Raw genomic sequence first — 20933 nt, 5'->3', positions numbered from 1 at the left:
TGCTTAATAGAATGTGATGACCTTCATGGCAAACTGAATTTAGTTACATTTCAGAACAATTTACCTATTGGTTCAATGTTTATCCAACAGATATTAATTAAACACCAACAACATTTACAAACAAGTCCTTGTCCTCAAGGAATAATAGCTATAATTATAGCAATACAAATTTGCTTTTATTCAAATAATTTGTTTTAATTATTTATTCAAAAGATTTAAAGGAGTACCTACTGTTCATTAGGAATTGTTCTGGGCTCTGATGACAGTATAAAACTGATTTCTGTCTTTAAAGTGTTTGAAGTGTGAGGTAAGATAGAAACTAGAGACGATACGAACATAGCGTGTTAATTGCAATACAGTGGGGCACAAAACACAAAAGGGGCAGGCAACTCTTTTAGATTTGGTGATTTGGGAAGACTTTATGGGTTAAAATTGTGTATGTTCATGTACATGCAGGAGTAAACAAGGGTTACCTCTGCGGAGACTGAAGATCATCGCACAGGTGATCTCTATCTCCACCAGCCACGGGTCCCACGTCTAGCTCAGTACGAAAACAGATAAAAGGATATAGGTATCAAAACATAATAATGAGAAAATGTAGTGTTAAAGCCAGTTATGAAATGCCACGATAAAAGATATAATTTGGGGACAAATATGTCTCTTCAAAGCAGTCCTATTACATTTTATAGTGTTGTGCAGAATATTAATGTTTATTAAATGAGGGATAAAAAAATCCTGAGAGGAGATGAAGAGCCACTAAGACAAGAAAGAACCCCATAAAGAAGCAAAGGCTTAGCTGGGCCTAAAGTTTTTGTTGAAGATCCTTCTCTACTCAAAGTCGGGCAAGAGAAATCATTAAGTGTCAGAAAGGAGGGATCATATTTGTTTTCTCTCCTAGTAGATAATATTCTCTTTCTCTCTCTTCCTCCATCATATACATATCTATCTATCTATCTATCTATCTATCTATCTATCTATCTATCTATCTATCTATCTATCCAGAACAGAAGGAAAGAAGGAAAGGAAGGGAAAGGATGGAGGAAGAAAGTTGAGGAAGGAAAGAAGAAAGGAAAGGAGGGAGGGAGGGAGGTCATGAGGAAAGGAGGGAGGGAGGGAGAGAGAGGAAAGACAGGGTATAAATGAATTCAAGCTCCTTGGAACTTTTTAAGTGTGATTCTCATGTGAGAGTGGGGGTGGTCTAGACCCATGCCACAAGGAAGAAGCCCTTAAACTCAAGTATGTTACAAAATCACTCATCATAGAGGCATGTTAAAAGTAGATTCCATGATTCTTCTCAAAAGATTCTCATTCAGTTGGTCTGAAATAGGGTACAATAACCTCCCCTAGATGAATACAACATAGGAGGTTGAGACCACACTTGAGAAATGTTGCCTTAAGGAATTTTAAATGTCCTTTCCCAGTCTTGTAAATTATCTACAGATAGAGATTTAGTTCTACAGTTCCACATGTGTTTTGGTGGAGAAGAAGTGCCTACTTTTCTAAATCACATTAAAGTTATCAAAGATCCCAGAAACACGCTTTGAATTTGTATATGTATATTATAATACATTATACATACATTATAATTCTGTTTCAATTTTAACCTCAGACCTGAATGAATTCCACATTGCATATCTTTATTTTCTGAAAAGGATGGCTGTGATTTAAGGGAAAATATCAGTTAGAGGGAGATAAAATGTAAAAGAGGAAAAGTAGGAGAGGGAACAGTAAAGCTATCTACAGAAGGAGTTGAAGTTGCCCTCATTGTGTATCATTTTTAGTTTAGCCAAAGAAAAAGGTGAAAACTTAATCACTGAAAAAATTTACATATTTTGAGTCATGAACATTTCTCAAACGAACAAAAGAAATTGGATGTAAAAAATAAAGACACACTTGGTATGACTTATTTTCCCCTTGTCCCCATCAATTTAATAAGGGGCTGGCATTTGAAAAAAAATGCAGTTAAGACCTACCAGTTTAATCGAACACTAAACAAGGAGAACTCTAATGCACAATGATCCAGCTCTGTTTTACAGCATGAGTTAGTAACTTCAAATCTAATTAGGATGGGAAATTTTGCCTGAACAAGTCTGAAAAGCATTAAGCAGTGTCTGAGCAGTCATGACACTGATTCTGGGTATGTACATAGTAGAGTGAAGTTCAGAAAGACACAGGGGCCTAATACACCACTGAAAGTGAAAGGGATGGATAAGAGCAACACGTAATAAAAAGTACAAGGATTTTGGAATAAGATAGAATTGGGTATAAGTCATAGTTCTGTCATCAGATTTCTGCCCTCAGTACAAATTATTTATCCTCTTTGAGACTCAGTTTTCATACCTGAAAATTTTTACTTAGTCTAAAAATTATGTTAAGTAAGTTAGGTGAAGAGTCTAGCTCCATCGATGACCCACAACAAATTCAATTTTGCTCATCCATAGAGATTACTTTTACAATGTTGGATATACAAACACCCAGATAATTAGCAGAAAATGGAGAAAACATAATGGAGATGTTTTTTGTTATGTTCTGTACTGCTTTGTAACTGAAATATCATCCAACAATTGCTTCTAAATTCTGTGTTGGCAACATGTGTGGGAGCAATTGATATTTGGCTATTTTTCTGAGAGGATTGAGTATTTCTAAAGATTTCTTTCACTCTAGTATGCTAATATAATGGATTACTAGGATTGTATTTTAAGATATGTATGGATATTTCTTCCCCTGGACATCCTCCACGTTATATCTATTACTGCACCATTCATCATCTTCCAGGTGAAGGTTTGTAGAGTTAAGGAAGGAAAGAGTCAAAATGTCAGCTTTGAATTCCAATAATAGAGAAAAATAATCTTGAAAAACGGGAAAGAAAAGACAGAGTTTTGAGAGAAAACTTTTTTGAAAATTACAAATAGAAAGCCTTAAGGATGTAGAGAAAAGGAGTTTACAGTTGTCTTTTCGTATCTGCTGTTTCACTTTCCATGGTTCCAGTTACCCATGGTGAACCGCCATCTGAAAATATATGGAAAATTCTAGAAATAATTCATAAATTCTACATTGTGTGCCGTTCTGAGTAGCATGATGAAATCTCAAACCTTCCGGCTCTGTTCCATCCAGAACCTGAATCATCCCTTTGTCCGGTGTATCCATGCAGTATATACGACCTGCCTGTTAGTCTGTTAGTCACTTAGTAGAGGTCTCAGTTATCAGATTGGTAACTTGAGAAAGAGAAATCACATTCACATAACATTATTACATGATATTGTCATAATTTCCCTATTTTATTATTAGTTATTGTTGTTAATCTCCTACTATGCCTAATTTATAAACTAAACTTTATCATAGATATGTGTGTATAGGCAAAAACGGGAAAGAAAAGACAGAGTTTTGAGAGAAAACTTTTTTGAAAATTACAAATAGAAAGCCTTAAGGATGTAGAGATATACATATTATACATGTGTAGTTTTTGGTAATATTTGAGGTTTCAGGCATCCCCTGAGGGTTTTGGAACATATCCCCCAAGGATAAGGGGAAACTAGGTATACCAAAAATAACAGAATTGGCAAGGATACAAAGTGAAGTAAAAGGTTATTTTCTCAGTACAAAGAAAGATTAAAAACTCCATCTGGATTGAACGAAGAAGGGCTAGAAGAGGAGAGCGGTAGAATGAGGAGGGTTTGTCATGAAGGAGAGTGGAAGAATAGGACTTAGCTGTAGATATGGAGGTCTTGCTGGCCCCTCCCCCTTCCTCTATTCTCAAAACATTGTTTGTGCTAATCATGGTGTTCTTTAGGAATAGGAGCAATGAGTTAGTAATGTAACGACAAAAGTATGTCTGGGGACAGACTTTCGGAGGACAAATACCAAGCATGATGTGGGAAAACATATGCAAGATCATGGAGCCTCTAAGATGGAGGGCAAAAGTCAGAAAGAATTTCAGTGGACAAAAGGGGACACCACCAGAAGCAACTTGGACCGTACAAGATGAAGACCGCATGATAGGACCATAGATGCCTGTCGCAGATTTATCCAACATAAAGGCTGAAGCACTGAGACTTTGAAGAATGAATTAAATCTCAGTCAAGACAGAGTGGTATTGTAGAGAATGGTGGCCCTACACAGCCATTCTACAAACTCTGCCCCCACCACCACCTCTGCTCCTTTCTCGATAAGAAAACTTCCAATTAATTTGTGTATTTATCAATAGGTCTTCCATTTCTCAGCACAGGGACTGATTTATGATTGATCAAAACCAGGCCTAGTGGTCTTGTTCCCATTAGTCATAGTTTAAACACAGAAATGTAACGCAGTCATAGTAAGAGTAGACCCCTTGATGGAATCTGAGAAATGGTTTTCCTTAGAAATGAAAAGACATGTAAGAACAACACTCTTTTTCCACTGGATGTAGTCTTGTATCTACTGATGTCTGAAGCTGTTTTACCCATAATGTGGAAGGAATGTCACCAAAACATTCACAATACTAGAGCAGAAACCTGAGAACTGCCCTACATTCAAATTTCTATTGAGAGATAATAAATCCCTTAGTACTTAAGCTACTGTTAGTTGTTCTTTCTCTCATTTGCAGCCAAAAGCATCCTTAATAAAAGTCATAAATTTGGCTACTTCGTTCATGGAAATGTAGGGATAGAAAGACTGTAACTTCTCGTAGCTAGTGACCAGAGTGTAAACAAACAAACAAAAAACAGCTATCTGGTATTCCCACCTGTCTTGGTATAGGACTGCAAATCAATGACTCTGAATTTACCAAAAACATAGTTATCATTCCAAGTTTATGGGTTATTGTGGGAGGGTGGAGAGAGTGCAGCAAACAAATTAACTTCCCTGCTTTTATAAAGTTAATTGGCTGTGATACTTGGGAAATCAGCAGAGAGTCTGGTGCTGCATCACATGTGATCCCCATAATACTCCTACTTGCATCCCAGGGTTCATTCTTTCCACTCTTTCATAATTACCTTCTTGGTTACCTATAGTTGTCTGTACACTCTCTTCACCCAGATACCTGAAAATCTGATTGTTCTGTAAATATAATACTTCCTTGGAGAAGTATTATTAAGTATTTATACTTATTCATGATAAATATTAAACTACAGCCCAGATTTCTCCTATGCAATACAATCCAAACTTGCCATTTTTGGAAACTGTAATAATAATAATAATAATGACAACCACATCTGAAGCAAGCATTTTAGGCAACAGACATTATGTTTAAAGATGCCTTTGTCTGATCACCTGTATATACCTCTAACAATGAAGAATGACTAAGATTGCAGTCTACGTCTGTTTTACATGGTTCGGGAGTCATTCTTCATATCTGTTGACCCCTAATAGGAGAGAGAACCGAAAAGGGGGACTTTTGAGTTATAATGCTCTAGTCAACCAGCACACAAGTCACTTGATAATGGTCAGCCTGGCAGGGGTCCAAAGCAAGGAATACTTCAGGGATATTCTGCATGTCTTCACTCCAATGATGGCTGTGAAGTATGATAGAATATTTGTGTATTAGCAAAAAGGAAAGGGAGAAAAAAAGTATCAGAAGAAGAAAGGTGAATGAAAATTACTCTTTGGGGAAAAAAAACACAGTATTTAGTGTTCTCAGAAGGAGAATTTGATTTTTCTTCTTTTGAATTTCAAAAACGCACATGGCTTGTGGCCTTAAGGAGAGAAGCCCAGGAACAAGGCTGCTTTTGTACTCTATTAAGGTTGAGATTAAAGTCCCCACTGATAAACGGAACATTCTTTAAAAGTGACCAGAAGCAAACAGTGTCTGTTTGCTGCTACTTTATTACAAAGACACCACTGAGAATAGCTAAGAATATACTATTTGATCTTTAACAGGTAGACCAAATGATTGCAGTTGGCTCCAGCCCGAGATGCTTTCTGCAAATTATTGTTTCTGGTTATAAACCTTTATAATATCTCAGAATGAATTATGTATGTATTTCATGTTTTCTTTTCTGTTATCAGCCTTGATGTTCTCATTTCAAGTTTCACCCTAGCCTCCTAATAATGCAATATTGAGGCCATTCAGACACTAATTATGCCTCCGTGGCTTTTTTGAAATGACTAAATCAGCATCAGTTCTATAATTATCATTAGCAAGTTTGTATCAGTAGCTCACATCACTTGAAGAGCTCAACTTAAATGATTTGTGAATGTACTCCTCTAATACATTGAACAATCTCTATAGATAAGCACAGGTGCTTGCATATGGCTTTATGTAAAATAGAAAGTCTGTACATATATATTGCATGAAACATATTTTCAACACAATATTAAAACATTATTTCCATAGCTTGAAATATTAAGGTACGTAGAGACACCCAAGGTACCTGTGCTTTAAAGGCTCAGTTGGGGTGAGCAATGTAAGAAAATACAAGACTCTTACTCATACTTAAGGCTAGATCTGATGTCTTCCTCATTTTAAGAAAGTTCAAATAGGAATCCGGCAAAGATGATTGACAGGAAGAAGTATCCGAATGCAATTCCTCTGTATTTTCATTGTTTCTGTTGTTGAATTATTGATATTGCCAGTAGTCATTTGCCATGAAAACAAATCAAGGGAGGTATGGTAAGCACTTCCATGAATGCAATACTTATATTTTAAAAGAATGTTTACAGTGTACCATTTTTATAATTTCACAGAATAAAAAAATTGGTGGGGAAAAATAACTAGAGTAAAATAAAGCTTAGTGCAAATTAGAAGCTTAATTTTGTTACTAAATACATAAATTCTGTGTGGAACAATATATTACCGGAAAAAAAAAAAAAGCAAACCAAAAAAACCAAAAAACAGCTCCTGAGAGGAAAAGCTATGAAGATTTCTTTGTATCACTTAGAAGGGAAAGCCTCACCGTGAACCAGGAAAACCTGATCGGAACTTTTGAATTTAGGTCTGTTCTGGAATCGTGGGGCACACATCTAAAGCTAAGCTATTGTACTTCCCAGTGACAATCTTTTTCTTTCTTTTCTTTTTCTTTTTTTTAATTTTCACACCACCTAGTACTAGATCCTTGTTTTATCCAAAAACCTTGTGCCAGGCTGTAGTATTTTATGACCTACATTATTACCCTCTGGGTAGTGAAATGATGGTGCCAAACTAATTATTGCTTTGTCTAATTTTAAATCTAGGTCTATGGAGATTAACAGCTTGCACATTAATTCAAAGCACCAACAGCCCACCTCACCTAATGCCGTTTTAAATGAATTTAAAATCCTGTTTAGGAAACTTTAATATACTTGAAACGAAGAAAATGTGCATCTGTATTTTTATTCAGTATATAAAAACCAAATTCACTTTTCTTCTTTTGTTTTTCATACTCCAGGGAGGAACTTTTCTGATCATCAGGTTTTACTTCTTTTGAAAATGGAATACTTGTTAAGCCAAAAGCACAGTCTGAGTGGAACTAATTGTAAAGTAGTAGTGGTGATGGTGGGCAGAGAGGGGAAAAATAATGAGAAGAAAGACAATGTTTAGTTTGAGAAGAAAAAAGAAACATTAAATTTTAAGGTATTGTCTGTTTGGGGTTTTTTTTTTTATTCTTTGACATTAAATGAATGCTTTAAACACACTGACATTTTGTAATATTACAAAATAAACGTGAAGTATTGAACAATCAATACAAATAGACCATCTATTATAAAGTCAAGGAAGCGTATCACCAAACCCTACAAGAAGGATTGACAGTTTGAGGGAACAGAAAATGATAGACCATTGTAATAACTCTGCAGCTAGTCACCCAGTTTCCATTCTATTAGCTGTATCTTCTAAAAGCATTGCTCAGGCCCCATATTTCTCTTGCTTACAAATCCTTCCAGAGCTTCCTGTTACCTACCAACTTAAATGCAAACCTCTCACCTAAGGACTGAAGTATCTGAGCAATGACCCCCTGATTCTCATTTCCATCTTTCTTTTTTCCCCCTTCTGTATCTGTGTAAAGCAAAGACTCAACCAAACTAGATTATATACTGTTCCTTGCAAAGCCCCTCGTAATTTCCTTCCTTGCTGCCTTTGCATATGCCTATTTCATCTACAAGTCAACTCCACTTTCTCAATAAACAGTTTTTAGGATTGCCAGTGTGTTAATTACGGTTGCAGGGAGGGTTAAAGATGGAAGTTACAATAATTGCCTGCCATCAAGAAGCTTACAATCTAAGTAACGGAGGAGTCAAACACTTACAATGGTACTTTTTAAATGATGTGAAGGGAGAGACAGAGAGAGAGAGAGAGAGAGAGAGAGAGAGAGAGAGAGAGAGAGAGAGAGAGAGAGAGAGAGAGAGAGAGAGAGAGAGAGAATCTGATGAGAGCCCAGGGGAAAGATTCTGAAGTGCCAGTAGGAAGCTTGGGAAGTCTCCTTGGAGGAGGCAAGTGCTTAAGGGAGCTAGACCGCAGAAGAGGAGGGGAAACCAGAGGGCACAATGAAAAGCAAGGCACAGAGGGGACAGACAGCATGGTGTGTGTAAACTACAAGCAGTTTGTTGTATTGGAGCATAAAGATTGGGACTACAAAGGCCAGGAAAGCTGCCCTCTCCTTCATGAAAGAACCCATATCTTCTTCTGGACAGGTCTCTTTTTTGAGTCACTTATAATATTCACTTTGAACTATATTTATCTTGTCTCATTCATAAGTGGTTAACGTCCGTTTTCTTTCAATCCTCTGCGATTTTCTTTTTTTTGGCAATACTTTTAACCACAGTAAGTGTTCAGTATGTACTTCCTAAATGAAATTGAGAATCATGAAAAATCTGGCAGATGTTGCAGCAAATAAACGACCACTACCACCAATTAAAGACTGAATAAAAAAAACAAAAACCCAACAAATCCTAATCCTCAGGTTATAAGAAGAAAATACTCTTGCATAACCAAAAAAAAAAAAAAAAAAACATCTGAAGTGAAACTTCACAGGATTTTCCAGTGGTCTTTTCATTGTAGGATTAGATCATGGAGCTATATGGACCACTCTAACACCATTTGACAGTACCTACATATATTCAAGTGTAATTCTAACAAATTGAATAATTTTACTAAAATGAGGTCAAGTTCGCCACGAGTTTTTGGGGGTGAAGGATGGCTTAAACTAGGCCTTATCAGTAGTTTCGGGGAATTGAAGTGCACATTAAGAGCCTTAAAAGAAATTGCAATTTTATGAAAACATTTAAAAAAATATTGTGCCAGTAATTTGCATTACGTAAGACCTATGTTAGATTTTGTGAGCAATGAAAGAATGTCTAGGTCTAACAAATAGCTACTAAATCCTGGAATATTTTTTGAAACACAGTAGTTTGGAAGAAGATATTAATAGTTTAATGTTTTATCAAAATCATTAATACTTGTGTTTAAACTAAGGAGCAGTATTTAAAAATTAAATTGCATTTTGTTTAGCATTTTATGAAAACCCAAACATAATAGTCTCCACAAAAATGTTTTTCTCTTTAAAGCATCTATTTAAAGCCTTGTATCTGTTCTGTGCTGTCTAGCCTCATCTTTTGCTTTCTTTTTCTTCTCCCTTCACATGAGTAAAGCAGATCTTTGTGTATAATCTGGGTCAAATTATCCTTAGTCAAATGCAGATGAGGATATAGTCATTTGCAAAATCCTATTCAGTATCACCTTGCTTATTTCCTTACTCTTCACTTTAGTTGTTGTTGCTTACATGTATAGAATAAAAACAGGAAAAAGTAGAATTCTTCCCCTATAAATTAGCTTGAGGGACTCTCTCTCTCTCTCTCTCTCTCTCTCTCTCTCTCTCTCTCTCTCTCCTCCTGAAAGAAAAAAAAAATGATTTGTTGTTTTTTTTTTTTTTTGATTTTCTTAAAAAGCCCAAGTCAGAATATACTGTGTATTAGAAATTCAATATATTGTCCTCTCTACATTAAAAATAAATAACAGAAGTAAGCAATGTAATTAATGCAATAGGAAACAAAAAATCAACCCCCCAATTTTCACTGAATTAACCATTTCCTTGATTAACCAAGCAACTTTCTTTAAAACTCAATTTTTATTCTCATATCATCACTAGAAAAAAATCATAAAATACAGTGGTAGATATCCTTTACAAACAGAAACATTTCTTTTGAAGCTTAAAAGTTTAAAAAATAAATGTAGATAAAATATGGTGACTGTTAAAATGCTATTTAACTATGACACATCATTAAAGATAGTTTTATTAAAACAAAAACCAGAAACATTGTGCTAATTCTGAAAAAAAAAATGAATATTTCTGAAAAACAAAGTCAAGTTTCATCTTCCTATGGGAAAAAAGTAATTGGAGAAAAGCAAACTTTATGCCTACTTGAGGAAAAAAATAGCTAGAAATAGTGAGATGACAAACTCCACTGTAGATCTTTTTCGTCATGCAAATCTCATAATGTATATTCTATTATGTAAGACTTTTTTTCCTGGGAGTATATGTAATTCTGGACAATTTCGCAACTCTGTATAAATACATGCAACACTCTTAAATAGTTCCCTTTCATTGATTCCAAAGTTAATTATATTCATTTGTATGTTGAATGATTGATTTTATAATCTATATTTCAAATGCATACATACTGAAAAAAGTACTACTTTTTACTTTACTATTAATAAACTCCTGCCCCCTTTTAAAAGTAGTGCTCATTTTGTTTTAGATATTGAAAATTGTTTGCTTTAAGTCCATCATCAAAATACATTGTTTTTGTACTCAGTGGGCATTCCATTATATATATTTTATTCAGTATTTTGGTTTACATGACGAACTGTGAATTCAATCATAGGAATTTAATGTTAAAGACCGATGAGCTTTGAACTTTTGTTAATGAACAAGGACAGAGCAGTTTTGCTTGAATTGCACAGAGCATCTGCTATGTGTCCAGAGGACTTCTTGTCGTCATTCTCCAAATGGGCAATAACTGAAATTGTAAGTTCTTCACAGTTGTTATTTTTTAATTCATCTGTACTCAATCCAACAGTGACCCATAGATATTTTCCTACACTTATTTCTTTGTGGTGAAACCCAATGGGCAACTTGTCATAATATCATTTTCAAAGCTATCTTGTAAAATACAAGTAAAGGGGCTTCAGTGTTCTCTGTTACATCGGAATAAAGTTCTTCTGTTTTATTTTGCAGCCTGTTTTTTTTTTTTTTTCTTTTTTAATGCACAGAAAGGTCAGATCCATTCCAAAGAGGAATCTCATTCCTTAGAAATATTTGGTAAGATCTTGAATCACTTTTCTTTTTTTTTTTTTTTTTAATTCTGGCATCTGCCTAGATTTAACTAAAATAATTTTTCCTCCTCATCATGTTAGCTAAATGCATCCTTTCAATGGACAGCCTTTCCAAGGTAAGAAAATCGGAAGAGGAGAAAGAAATTCATTTCAAAGTATATGTTTGGTATTTTTTAAAAGCCGTGTTTCATCATGGAGCTGTAGTTCAGTCTATTAAATCTATAGCAGAGAAGTGGGAGGAAACATGAGGAGAGTCAGTTCTAAACAAGTATATTTTTCGGTTCCAGCCTTCGAAGGTAACATTTTCAGCTTGATGGTCTCCTGGTCAAATATTTAATTTGCTTCTCTCATTCTTAGCTTCGTTGAAATATAGAGGACTGGCTGTCCATTAGGCCAAAGTATAAACTTACCATTTATCCATTAAAGTCATATTTAATGAAAACGAAGAGAAATTATTACCTCACTCACTCTCTTTCTCATTACAATTCCTAAAGAACTTTGCTGGGCACATTATCTCGTAGACATCATGATCAAATGTTATTGTTTGCTTTATTATCTCAGTTGGATGGTTGGCTAGTCTAGAATGAAATAGGTTGAAGGCAATACTCGAAGTCTAGAAGTCTGAATGAGGTTCCCATTCAAATGATCCTAGTTGTTGGGGGTGGGGCGGGGTGATTAGTAAACCAACTGAGCTTACACTGCATAGTAAGCGTCTGGATGCAGCACATTTACATCTAACAAGAGACCCCAGAAAACGTGTGTGTGTTTCTTAAACCTTATGTTCCGAACAAAAGGCTATCTCAGCAACAGACAATCAGCACTGCATTGCTCCCTGGGATGCGAGCAACACACTCAACTGCACATTTCATTCTTCCTCAGCTCCCAGCACCACAAAGCCCCTACTCTCTTCCCACTCCAGAGTCCCCAGATTGCTCCCTCGAAGGGGGCTGGGAAAGCAGAAGCCTAACGTCTCTGCCCGCGTACTAGCAGCCCGCACCGGGGGCCCCCCGGCGCTGCGTTCCCCTGCCCGAGCCGCCTGGGGGAGGTAGGGAGGGGAGCCAGGGAGCGCGAGAGTGGACCGCACACCTAGACACTTATGATTTTATTTATTCACAGAGAGGCGGGGGAGGGGCACTGGGTTCATTTGGATTTCCCCCCCGAAGTTGCCTCTTCTGGGCAGATAAAGTCATTTTCTGGCTGGTGCTGGGGGCCCAGGGGAGAGTGCGCGTGAGGTCCCGGCTCTCAGGGACAGATCCTGTCCTGTGCGCGGAGTCGAGGGGGGTGGGGAAGGGTAGATCGGCAGCAGCTGTCGGGAGGGCCGGGAGCGGGCGGGGAGAGGCCCGCGGGCCGGGGAGCGGCGCAGCCCTGTCCCGGGCGCTCCGAGGCTGGCTGGCGAGCGCAAGGGCCGGCTGGCCACGGGTGGGAACGAAAGGCCCTTTCCCCGCAGGACATTGCCCCCGTTTCCTCTGGCTGCGCCGCCTGAGAGTGCGGACAGGGACAGCTACGGGTCCCGGCGCGCGTAATCATGACCTCGCGGCCCCCTGCGGGCCGCGCGAGCGCGTCGGCGAGGCTGGGCGGCCGCCGGGGCCCGGGCCGTGTAACATGACCCGAGCGGCCGGCCGGCCAGCGCGGCGCGGCCATTGAGCCCTCCCTGCCCATGAATCTCTGGCGCGTCTCTCGCTCGCTCGCCTCCCGCCTCCCTTTCTCCCCCTGCAGCTCCGCGGGCTCCGTGCGCCTCTCCCTCTCCCTCCCGGTCCTCCCGCTGCCCGTCTCTCGCCACTGCCCGCCTCTCGCCACCGCCTCGCGTCTCCGCGCCCTCTCCGCAGCCTCCGTCTCTTTCTCCCTCTCTCCTTTGAAAACTGATCTTTGGCTCTTAGTGTGAAAGTGATTTGAATTTGGCTCGGCGGCGCTCTGCGCCTGCGCCCAGCCTCTGGCATGCTGGCTCCTTCCAAGCAGCTGTTTTGGGTTTGAAATTCCAACATGGCAGAGGCTGCAGTCCGTCTTCCCTTCAAAAACTTGGAATGATTTCAAATCATAGGCACCTTCACTTAACCCTAGCTTCCATTCATCAGCAAACACATCGGATCGATGCGGCGCTAACCTATCGGCTTTTCGCTCCGCGCGTGCAGGTAAGAGGAGCTTCGTAGTTTTCTACCATCTGTTTAAATTTGTTTTTTGTTTGTTTTCTTTATAAAGACTATACATAAATCCAAGACCTGTAATAAAAAAGAGATCTTCGAGTTGTGGCGTAAACATTAAATTGAATTTGCACTCGTTTCTATTCTGTACGCCAACCTGCTGTCTAATTTCTCTGCACAAAGTAGCCCTGAAACATTATAATGCATATTTTTGCTGCTTAATCATTGTAACAATAGTGTGGGATTAAGAGTTCGCGATGGCAAGAATCTCGTTTTCCGCTATATTGGGCTTACTTATTACTATCTTTTACTTCAAAAATAAAAAAAAAAAATAAGAAAGCGGAGCCATAGGGTGGGGCTAGACTTTCTTCGGGAACTAACTTCTAAGTAAATAAGAAGTGTAAATAACAATCTTGCACACACAAAAAGTTAAGGTTAAATTACAATCTCGTGGCTGGGGGGAACGTGAAAATGTCACAAGATCGGTTGCAGAAAAATGTAAGCACATCATCTTGGAGGGGTACAGCGTGGTGGGCGTATTGTTGGCAAGGAACGGGAGAGAAAGATGTATAATTTAATGGTATATACAATCCACTGATCCTATTACCGTCCTCCCCGGAGCTCTTGTTAGTTTCAATGGGAGTGAGTGAAATTGACATGGACTTGCATTCCTGGTCATGTGCTTTTTTTCCTTTCTTTCTTCTCCTGTGATCTGAGATCCCCTTTTTGTTGATGTTGCTTTCCCCCTTAATTATATGCATGTAGGTTAAATGAATACCTGACGAAAGGGCCCACGTTTCAAGGCAGTGACATTTGATAGCTGAGAGGAAAAGTGGCTTTAATGAAAAGCAACCTTTGGAATTCCTGCTTGTGAGAAATCCAATTCAGCTTTTTGTGCTGCCAGCAAGAAATGATCAGTAGCACCAGTGTTTATGGTATGTCAGTTTTGGAATTTACTTCCTTTGCATCTAAATAGGAAAGACACATTAAATAGCATGATCAAACCATGGGAGACGGCTTGGAAAGCAGAGGCTCATGATATGTAATTCCTTTTTAACAAAATATATGTGTATTTTAATCTGTCAAAATGCTTGTTTATTTTTTGCTATCACTTGTTTATATATTTCAGTTTTGATTAATACATTACTGTAGTCCACTTTGATCGGTTTTAGCTGTAATCCCAAAGTTGCATGTTACTACTAATGCACTATATAACCGCTGAAGTCAAATGGTATGTAAATTAGTTAAACTCAGTGTGGGGTTTTTTGGGGAGGGGGCTGGGTGGAGAAGGGTGAGGGCGGGAGAGTGGGGAAAGACTGCTTACTAATGAAAATACATATATATGTACACACAGAGAACTGGATGAATTTTTCTCAATCTATTAATGTAATTTGACTATCGACTCTCAATGATTGCACTTTGTGGAGTAATCAGTTCTTCAGAGAGTGTGTGTGTGTGTGTGCGCGTGCATGTGTGTTTGGTGGAGGAGTGAGTGAGTGAAGGGATATCTTTTACATGAAAAATAAAAAAATGGATTTTGATTGCTTGAAGTCTTTAATGCCTTTTAAGGAACAGTGGTAGTTTTTTTTTTCCTTTGGTTGCCATTCACTTGTCTGCCTGTCAGCGCTTTTTACTTTTAACCTGTGACAGAATTAAATAATCAGGCACTGAAATTGACTTTGTTTGAAATCACTCTTTCCTCTTTCTTTACCAAAAGGAAAATAAAAAAAAAGAAAAAGAAGAAAAAAGGTCAGATAAATGGAGTGAGAGGAGGTTTTCAATAGCTCTTGTGACTATGCCTTGTGTACACTTTGTGATATTCAATTAAGACTAAGAGGGAACAACAACAACAAAAAGATGTTAAAAGTATTTTGCATAACCAAAAGATATGTCCACTTTAAACTTTTTGTTGTTGTTGTTGTTGTTACATTTACCTCACTACCATGCATTCACCCTGAAAAGAGGGAAGGAAAGAGAGAATTTGAAAGAAACAAATAGCAGTGGGGCAAAGCTGCCAGGGGTCTGTAATGTGGCCGTGGTTGCTGCTCTCTCATAACACAAATGTGAATACAGGAAAGGGACTAGAAAAGCGGTTGCGCTACATACACTTCTGGTTGGACTCTGGTGACTGTTGAGCTAAACACACACCAACCGCTCTTACACGATAGGAAGGATTTGATTGAATTTTGCATTTGGAACTTGTTGACTTTGAAGCGATCAATAAGAAGACTGTTTATTTTAGATGCACATAATTTGCCCTGAGAAATGTTTTAAGGAGGAGAGAGCACAGCTTTTTTTCCCCCGGAGCTGTTGGAGCGAATGGGATTGCCAGATGGGCGATTTCCCTCTGTGATGTTAAAGCTGTAATATATATTCAGAGCAGATTGGGCTGCTGCCTGTGATGAGGAGGATATTACATTTATAAATTTTAAATCGGAGCTCGGACAATATGCTGAGAGCAGAAATTGGATGGTTTGTCTGTTTACCGTATTGATACTTAAATGTGATTTCTGGGTAGTAGTAATAATCATCATTGCAATAATATGTAAAAAACACTTTGGGTTAGGCAATCATATAATTCATGACATTTAACAGCATAAATGCTTTTAAGTGTGTAAATTGCCCTTCACCCAGGCTCTACTTACTATTAAATAATAGTCACATAATTTATTTCCCTGAGTGTTTAAATTCCCGTTGTACAAATGATGTTCACTCCGGAGCCTTGTTATCATACACTAGAATTCTGGGGAGATAAAGTTTATATACGTATTGATAAAGTAGACACTTGTGTATATGTGTAAAGTGGCATTAGTGGCTCCTAGTTTGTAATTCTGTTTCTCTGAATATTTTTAGATGTTGTTTGTTTCAAATGTGTGGCCTGAAGGAGTCAGCTACAAACCTAAAAGGCTGCAAAGTGGGCAAGTGCTCACACTCTCCCAGCTCTGCTGTTGCAAATTAAAAGTGTGTTGTGGTCAGGAAATGAAAGCTACAATGTCTCTTTTGAACAAGTCGTTTATCAAGAGAAACATCTATCAGGGACTGCCTTGTCACATTGATCCTTTAAAAGTTAGGTCCGAGGTGGAAGCTGCTTTGATGTTTTTGATCCTAAATTTAATACAACAGAAAAAAAAGCAAGGATATTTTGACCAGACTAGATTTAAAAAAATGTTTCCTGGAACCAAAAAGATCTATTTATTAGTATTGTACTATGTGTGAAGTTTTTTGGACATAACAGTTGAAAGATTGAAGGGGAAACCCCAGCCATTATAAATGGCTGGTTGTTAAAATATATATTTATAGTACATTTAGTTATGGCTGGCTTCTTGGTTCACATGGACATTTGGAAAATAGATTGCATTAAAGGGAGATTTTGAAAGAGTGGTTTGGAGCAATATGCAGAGAATCAGAGTTTTATTCATTCATATTATTTTTAGAGTTGCCCTCTTTCCTTCATCTTCTCTTTTAATATTTTGTATCTATTTCCTATCTTCATTACATGTGACATATTCACTTTTATTTGGAAAAGAAACATTTTTTCTATAAAAACTATTTTCCAAAACATGCTTGCTCACATCATCTCTATTGTTTATTAACTGTGCTTGTGGATGGTTATCAATATAAACTACATGGATTCACAAGGCTTTCGGAACTTCAGCTTAAAAATATAGGTAGGTAACAGGTTAAATATGCCATGTATTCTTGAGTATTGAATATGTTGCATACGTTATTCAAATGTTAAAAGGTATTGTTAAGAAAATAACCAAGTTGAAAAAAAATGTTTTGTTTTTTTTGAAAGCAGTTAAAAGCAGCCTGCTTCATTTTAGGAGGAAAAGATATGAGAGAAGTGTTTCTCTGAAATAGAGTTTTTGGATACTTATACTGCTGGTGGCTACTTGCTATTTCATGTGGGTCTATCAACAGCTAGGATGATAGACCACAAAAAGTGTGGTAGGAGTTTTGGAAAGTGCAATACTTGCTAATTAATCATGTCTGAAATGAAAGAATCATAGCAGGGTAATAAAGTCTCATTGTTGTTTTCCTGGAAGAGGGTAAGACTTCTGTTTGGAGCTGTATGTGTGAGTTGACTTGCTTTTCTCTTTTCTTAAAAAGACAGTTTGTTGGGTCTCTTTGGAATTATTTCAGGAACCATCTTTTTTTGAAAACAGAGAATAGTTTTCTTTCTCCTGACTGTACTGAATCACTGAGATTCTTAAAATTGTCTCTCATATCTTCTGAGTAAAAACATAGAGTGTTTTTCTATAGTTATATGAAAGACTCTAGTGGCTAAGTTTCTAGTACTGGTTTATTGTTTTTTCCCCCACCATAAATAGAAAATCTTTTCTGTTGTTTTATTCATGTTAGGAAGGAACTTTGAAAACCGTTTTGTAGGCAGCTACTTCTGATAGACATACAAGAGAGCAGAAATTTCATTAATTGCTTTTAGATAGCACAAGACCAGAGGGGAGAAAAGAAGTAGTACTGCCAAAAAATCTGTAAAGAAAAATCTGTGTAAAACTTGATATTTCTAAGATAGTTTAAAAATATTAGCTACCTAAAAAGACAAATGAATAATATCATTATAGGTAATTTTTTTCCCCCTGAGTTTTGGGCTGTCACCTTTTAGAATTTAATATTTTGCTGAGTTTAGGCATAGGGACAGATCCCGAAAGTTTGTCTACAACATTTTTCAAAATTTTTATCTCAAGATGAAGAAGGCTGTGCTAATGATTCCCTATTTTTGTCTGTGCTTGGATGTCTTAAATGATTACCCAATTAATTAATCAGCTTCCGTGGTCCAAAATCAGCAGAATTGCTGAGTGTTTCTGAAACAATTGCAGGCTTTTATGTTTTGCACTTACTAGTCTGTTCTTAGAACACTTGTTTAATAGAAATGTTTGCTGTTTTGCCTTTGATCAATATATTTTTGAGTAGAAATTTCATATACTACTTTTATTAAATACTACATTTGTTGTTGTAGAGCTAATAATTTAATTACCAGGAATTTATATTGATTTATAAATTTTTGATTGGGAGAAATTGTTCTGCAGATATTTATGTGAAATTGTCCTGCAGATATTGATGTATGCTCCTGATCAATAAGACTTGATTAATCAGCATATCTGATGCTTTTTTGTCTTTAGTCATTGATAAACCAGAATAAACAAATGGCACAGGAAACTGCAATTTTGTTTTTTCAGGTAAAAAACTTAATTGTCTCTTTCAGGATGTATAAGAACTAATGTTTTATTACAATCAATTGAATTTAGAAATTATTTTTAGGTACTACTTGGAAGACTGCAAGTCCAAAAATTGTTTCACCTTTCAATTACCTTAATTTCTTTCTGTCTCTTCTATCTCTCTGTCTCTCTGTCTCCCTGTCTCTCATGGATTCTAGCTAAATTTTTTGCCTATTAAAAGTGGAAACCCTTTTTTTGAAAGACTGAAAATAAATGCCTGTTTAGCAAGTGCATTTTATGGTTGAATTTTGTTATTTTATTTTTCTTTTTCTATACTTGAATTTTTATCATTAACTTTTCATTTAACTGATGGTAGAAATTTCAAGCATAGCTGCTTTAACATGATTGCCGATTACTGACCCTTTTGATATTTTTGATGTTATCATTTAAATGGCAGTTGTACTGGAGGGATGCTTACCTCAAGGAATGCAGATAGTAGAAATAAGGGGTAGGTAAAGAATAGGGCAAAAGTAAATTGTACTGATAAGTTTGAAGCAAATGAAAAGCAGGTGGGTATGCTAGGTTTCCTTAGGCCAGCCAGCACCACACGTGCCTGCTCAGCAAGCTCTGCCTGAGCACAGCACGTGCGTACGGTACCTGTTGAGGACAGAGACTGAGGCGGCAGAAAAGATAGGCGATAAGAAACCATCCAAACGTGAGATATCATATGGCACTTTCTGTTAATAATATTTACATATTTTATGCAACAAATCTGCTTGTTGTCTTGTTACTTGAATATTGACACTTTCCTTAACATTGCATATGGTGGGCTGTCGTTCCAGGGTACATTAGAAGCAATGAATTCAAAGGAGAATTTCAAGTCAGATGTATTTATGTTAAATATATGTATAAATGGATATGTTTGCTTGTATTTGAGCTACTGTGACTTTCACAGAGCACTGATAGTATCACTGCGTCCAATCATTTTTGAAACTGATATATCTTGAAAGTAGAATGATGATTTATTATATGAAGGCCCAAGGTTAAACTGTTTTTACCCTGCAACTCAGCTTAAGTATGTATACTTTTATGTTAGGAAATCCTTTTTAGAAAGTATTTTTTTTAAATCTTGGAAGACTTGTGGCTTGTTAGGATTTTGTTCTCATTTTTATATCACGGGTAACTTCTATTAAAAGTTATTAGTGATATATTACTTACAAAGATGGTTTTTAGTGAAGAATACATAATGTAAAATACCTATAAAATGTTTTCTTTTCCCAGTATCTTAATGTTGGTAGTAGCTTTACTCAGTTCCTTTCGTGTGCGTTTGGATTTTTGCTGGTAATTTATATGTTTATTCTATTCCACTTGTGGATATATTGCTGGGAAGAACATAGACTGTGTTTTACTTCACCCACCCCCCCAAAAAAACAAAAAAACTGTTTTCCTGATTCACCTAATGTTTGCTTTCTGTCAATCAGATGCTTTTTAAGCAACTGATAATTGATTAAATGCCATATACATATGACAGTAAAATCATCTGAGAATGAGTGACCTCTACTTTCATGCTTTGGTTCGTGAGGAAAGATTATTCATGGAAATAGCAACATTCAAAATAAAATTTTAAAAGTAATGTAATGTGAATCCATGGGTTACTAGATGTTGCTGTAAACTTTTTGCTGTTCTTTTGATTTATTATCCTTACTGTCAGCACATATTGTCACTTTCACGTAGGACTGGCTCCATAATTCTGGCGCTTGGTGCAAAATTAAAACCTGGGGCACCTTATTCAAAAATTACGAAGAATTCGAGACAACAACAGCAGAACATTAAAACAAGTGCAGGGCCCTTTTTTTGGGGGAACCCTGGAGGCCTGCAGAAGATTTGGGGAGATAAAACTGTCCCTGCCTTCACGAACCACAAACTTTTATCCAGGGCCTGCTTTGTGGAAGTCACTGAGTTCCCTACTTAGAGACTGAGTATTCCTTAGTTATTCTGTGTGCCTCTGTCTAAAGAGATATTAATGGTTGTCGAGTAAGAGACTCAATGGGAAAGTGGACCGTTAGGTATCTTCTGCTCTTTCTATACATGAAGTGGTGACTGAAATATTTTCCTTTATCTCATGTTGCCCATTGTCATCTGTGTGCTCCCATTTATCACATGAATTTTTGTGCAGATATTCTTAAAAGAAATTCTGTGTTTCACAATTGTTTGCACACAGGTCCATACTTAGATATGCATTTTCCAGGCACAGGACGATTGGGGGTGGGGGGTGGGTAGTAAGATTTGTAATAAGAACCTGGGAGTTTCTCTGTTGGCATGTAGCAACACTATCCCACCTGTTTCAAGGAAAACAAGTAATTTTAATGTAGCATCTTACATTATCTGAAAACATAG

The 20933-nt window shown here is 37.1% G+C and overlaps 1 protein-coding gene across 2 annotated transcripts in view; it reads left to right on the top strand.

The window, feature by feature from the left end:
• Nucleotides 1-13146: 13146 nt before the first annotated feature.
• Nucleotides 13147-20933, top strand: part of FIGN (fidgetin, microtubule severing factor) — a 123601-nt gene continuing 115814 nt past the window's right edge. The window contains exons 1-2 of one of the 2 annotated variants that reach the window (XM_081051715.1): nucleotides 13147-13350; nucleotides 14125-14294. In XM_081051715.1, the coding sequence (XP_080907841.1) occupies nucleotides 14270-14294 (25 nt within the window). In that variant the 5' untranslated portion in view covers nucleotides 13147-13350; nucleotides 14125-14269. The remainder of the gene's footprint in view (nucleotides 13351-14124; nucleotides 14295-20933) is intronic. The other variant, XM_081051716.1, reaches the window with a different exon arrangement.

This window comes from Rhinolophus hipposideros (assembly GCF_964194185.1).
Source record: "Rhinolophus hipposideros genome assembly, chromosome: 6".
NCBI classification, from domain to species: Eukaryota; Metazoa; Chordata; class Mammalia; order Chiroptera; family Rhinolophidae; genus Rhinolophus; species Rhinolophus hipposideros.
The sequence above is the reverse complement of the archived record's forward strand: the minus strand, read 5'-3'. Positions and strand labels throughout refer to the sequence as shown.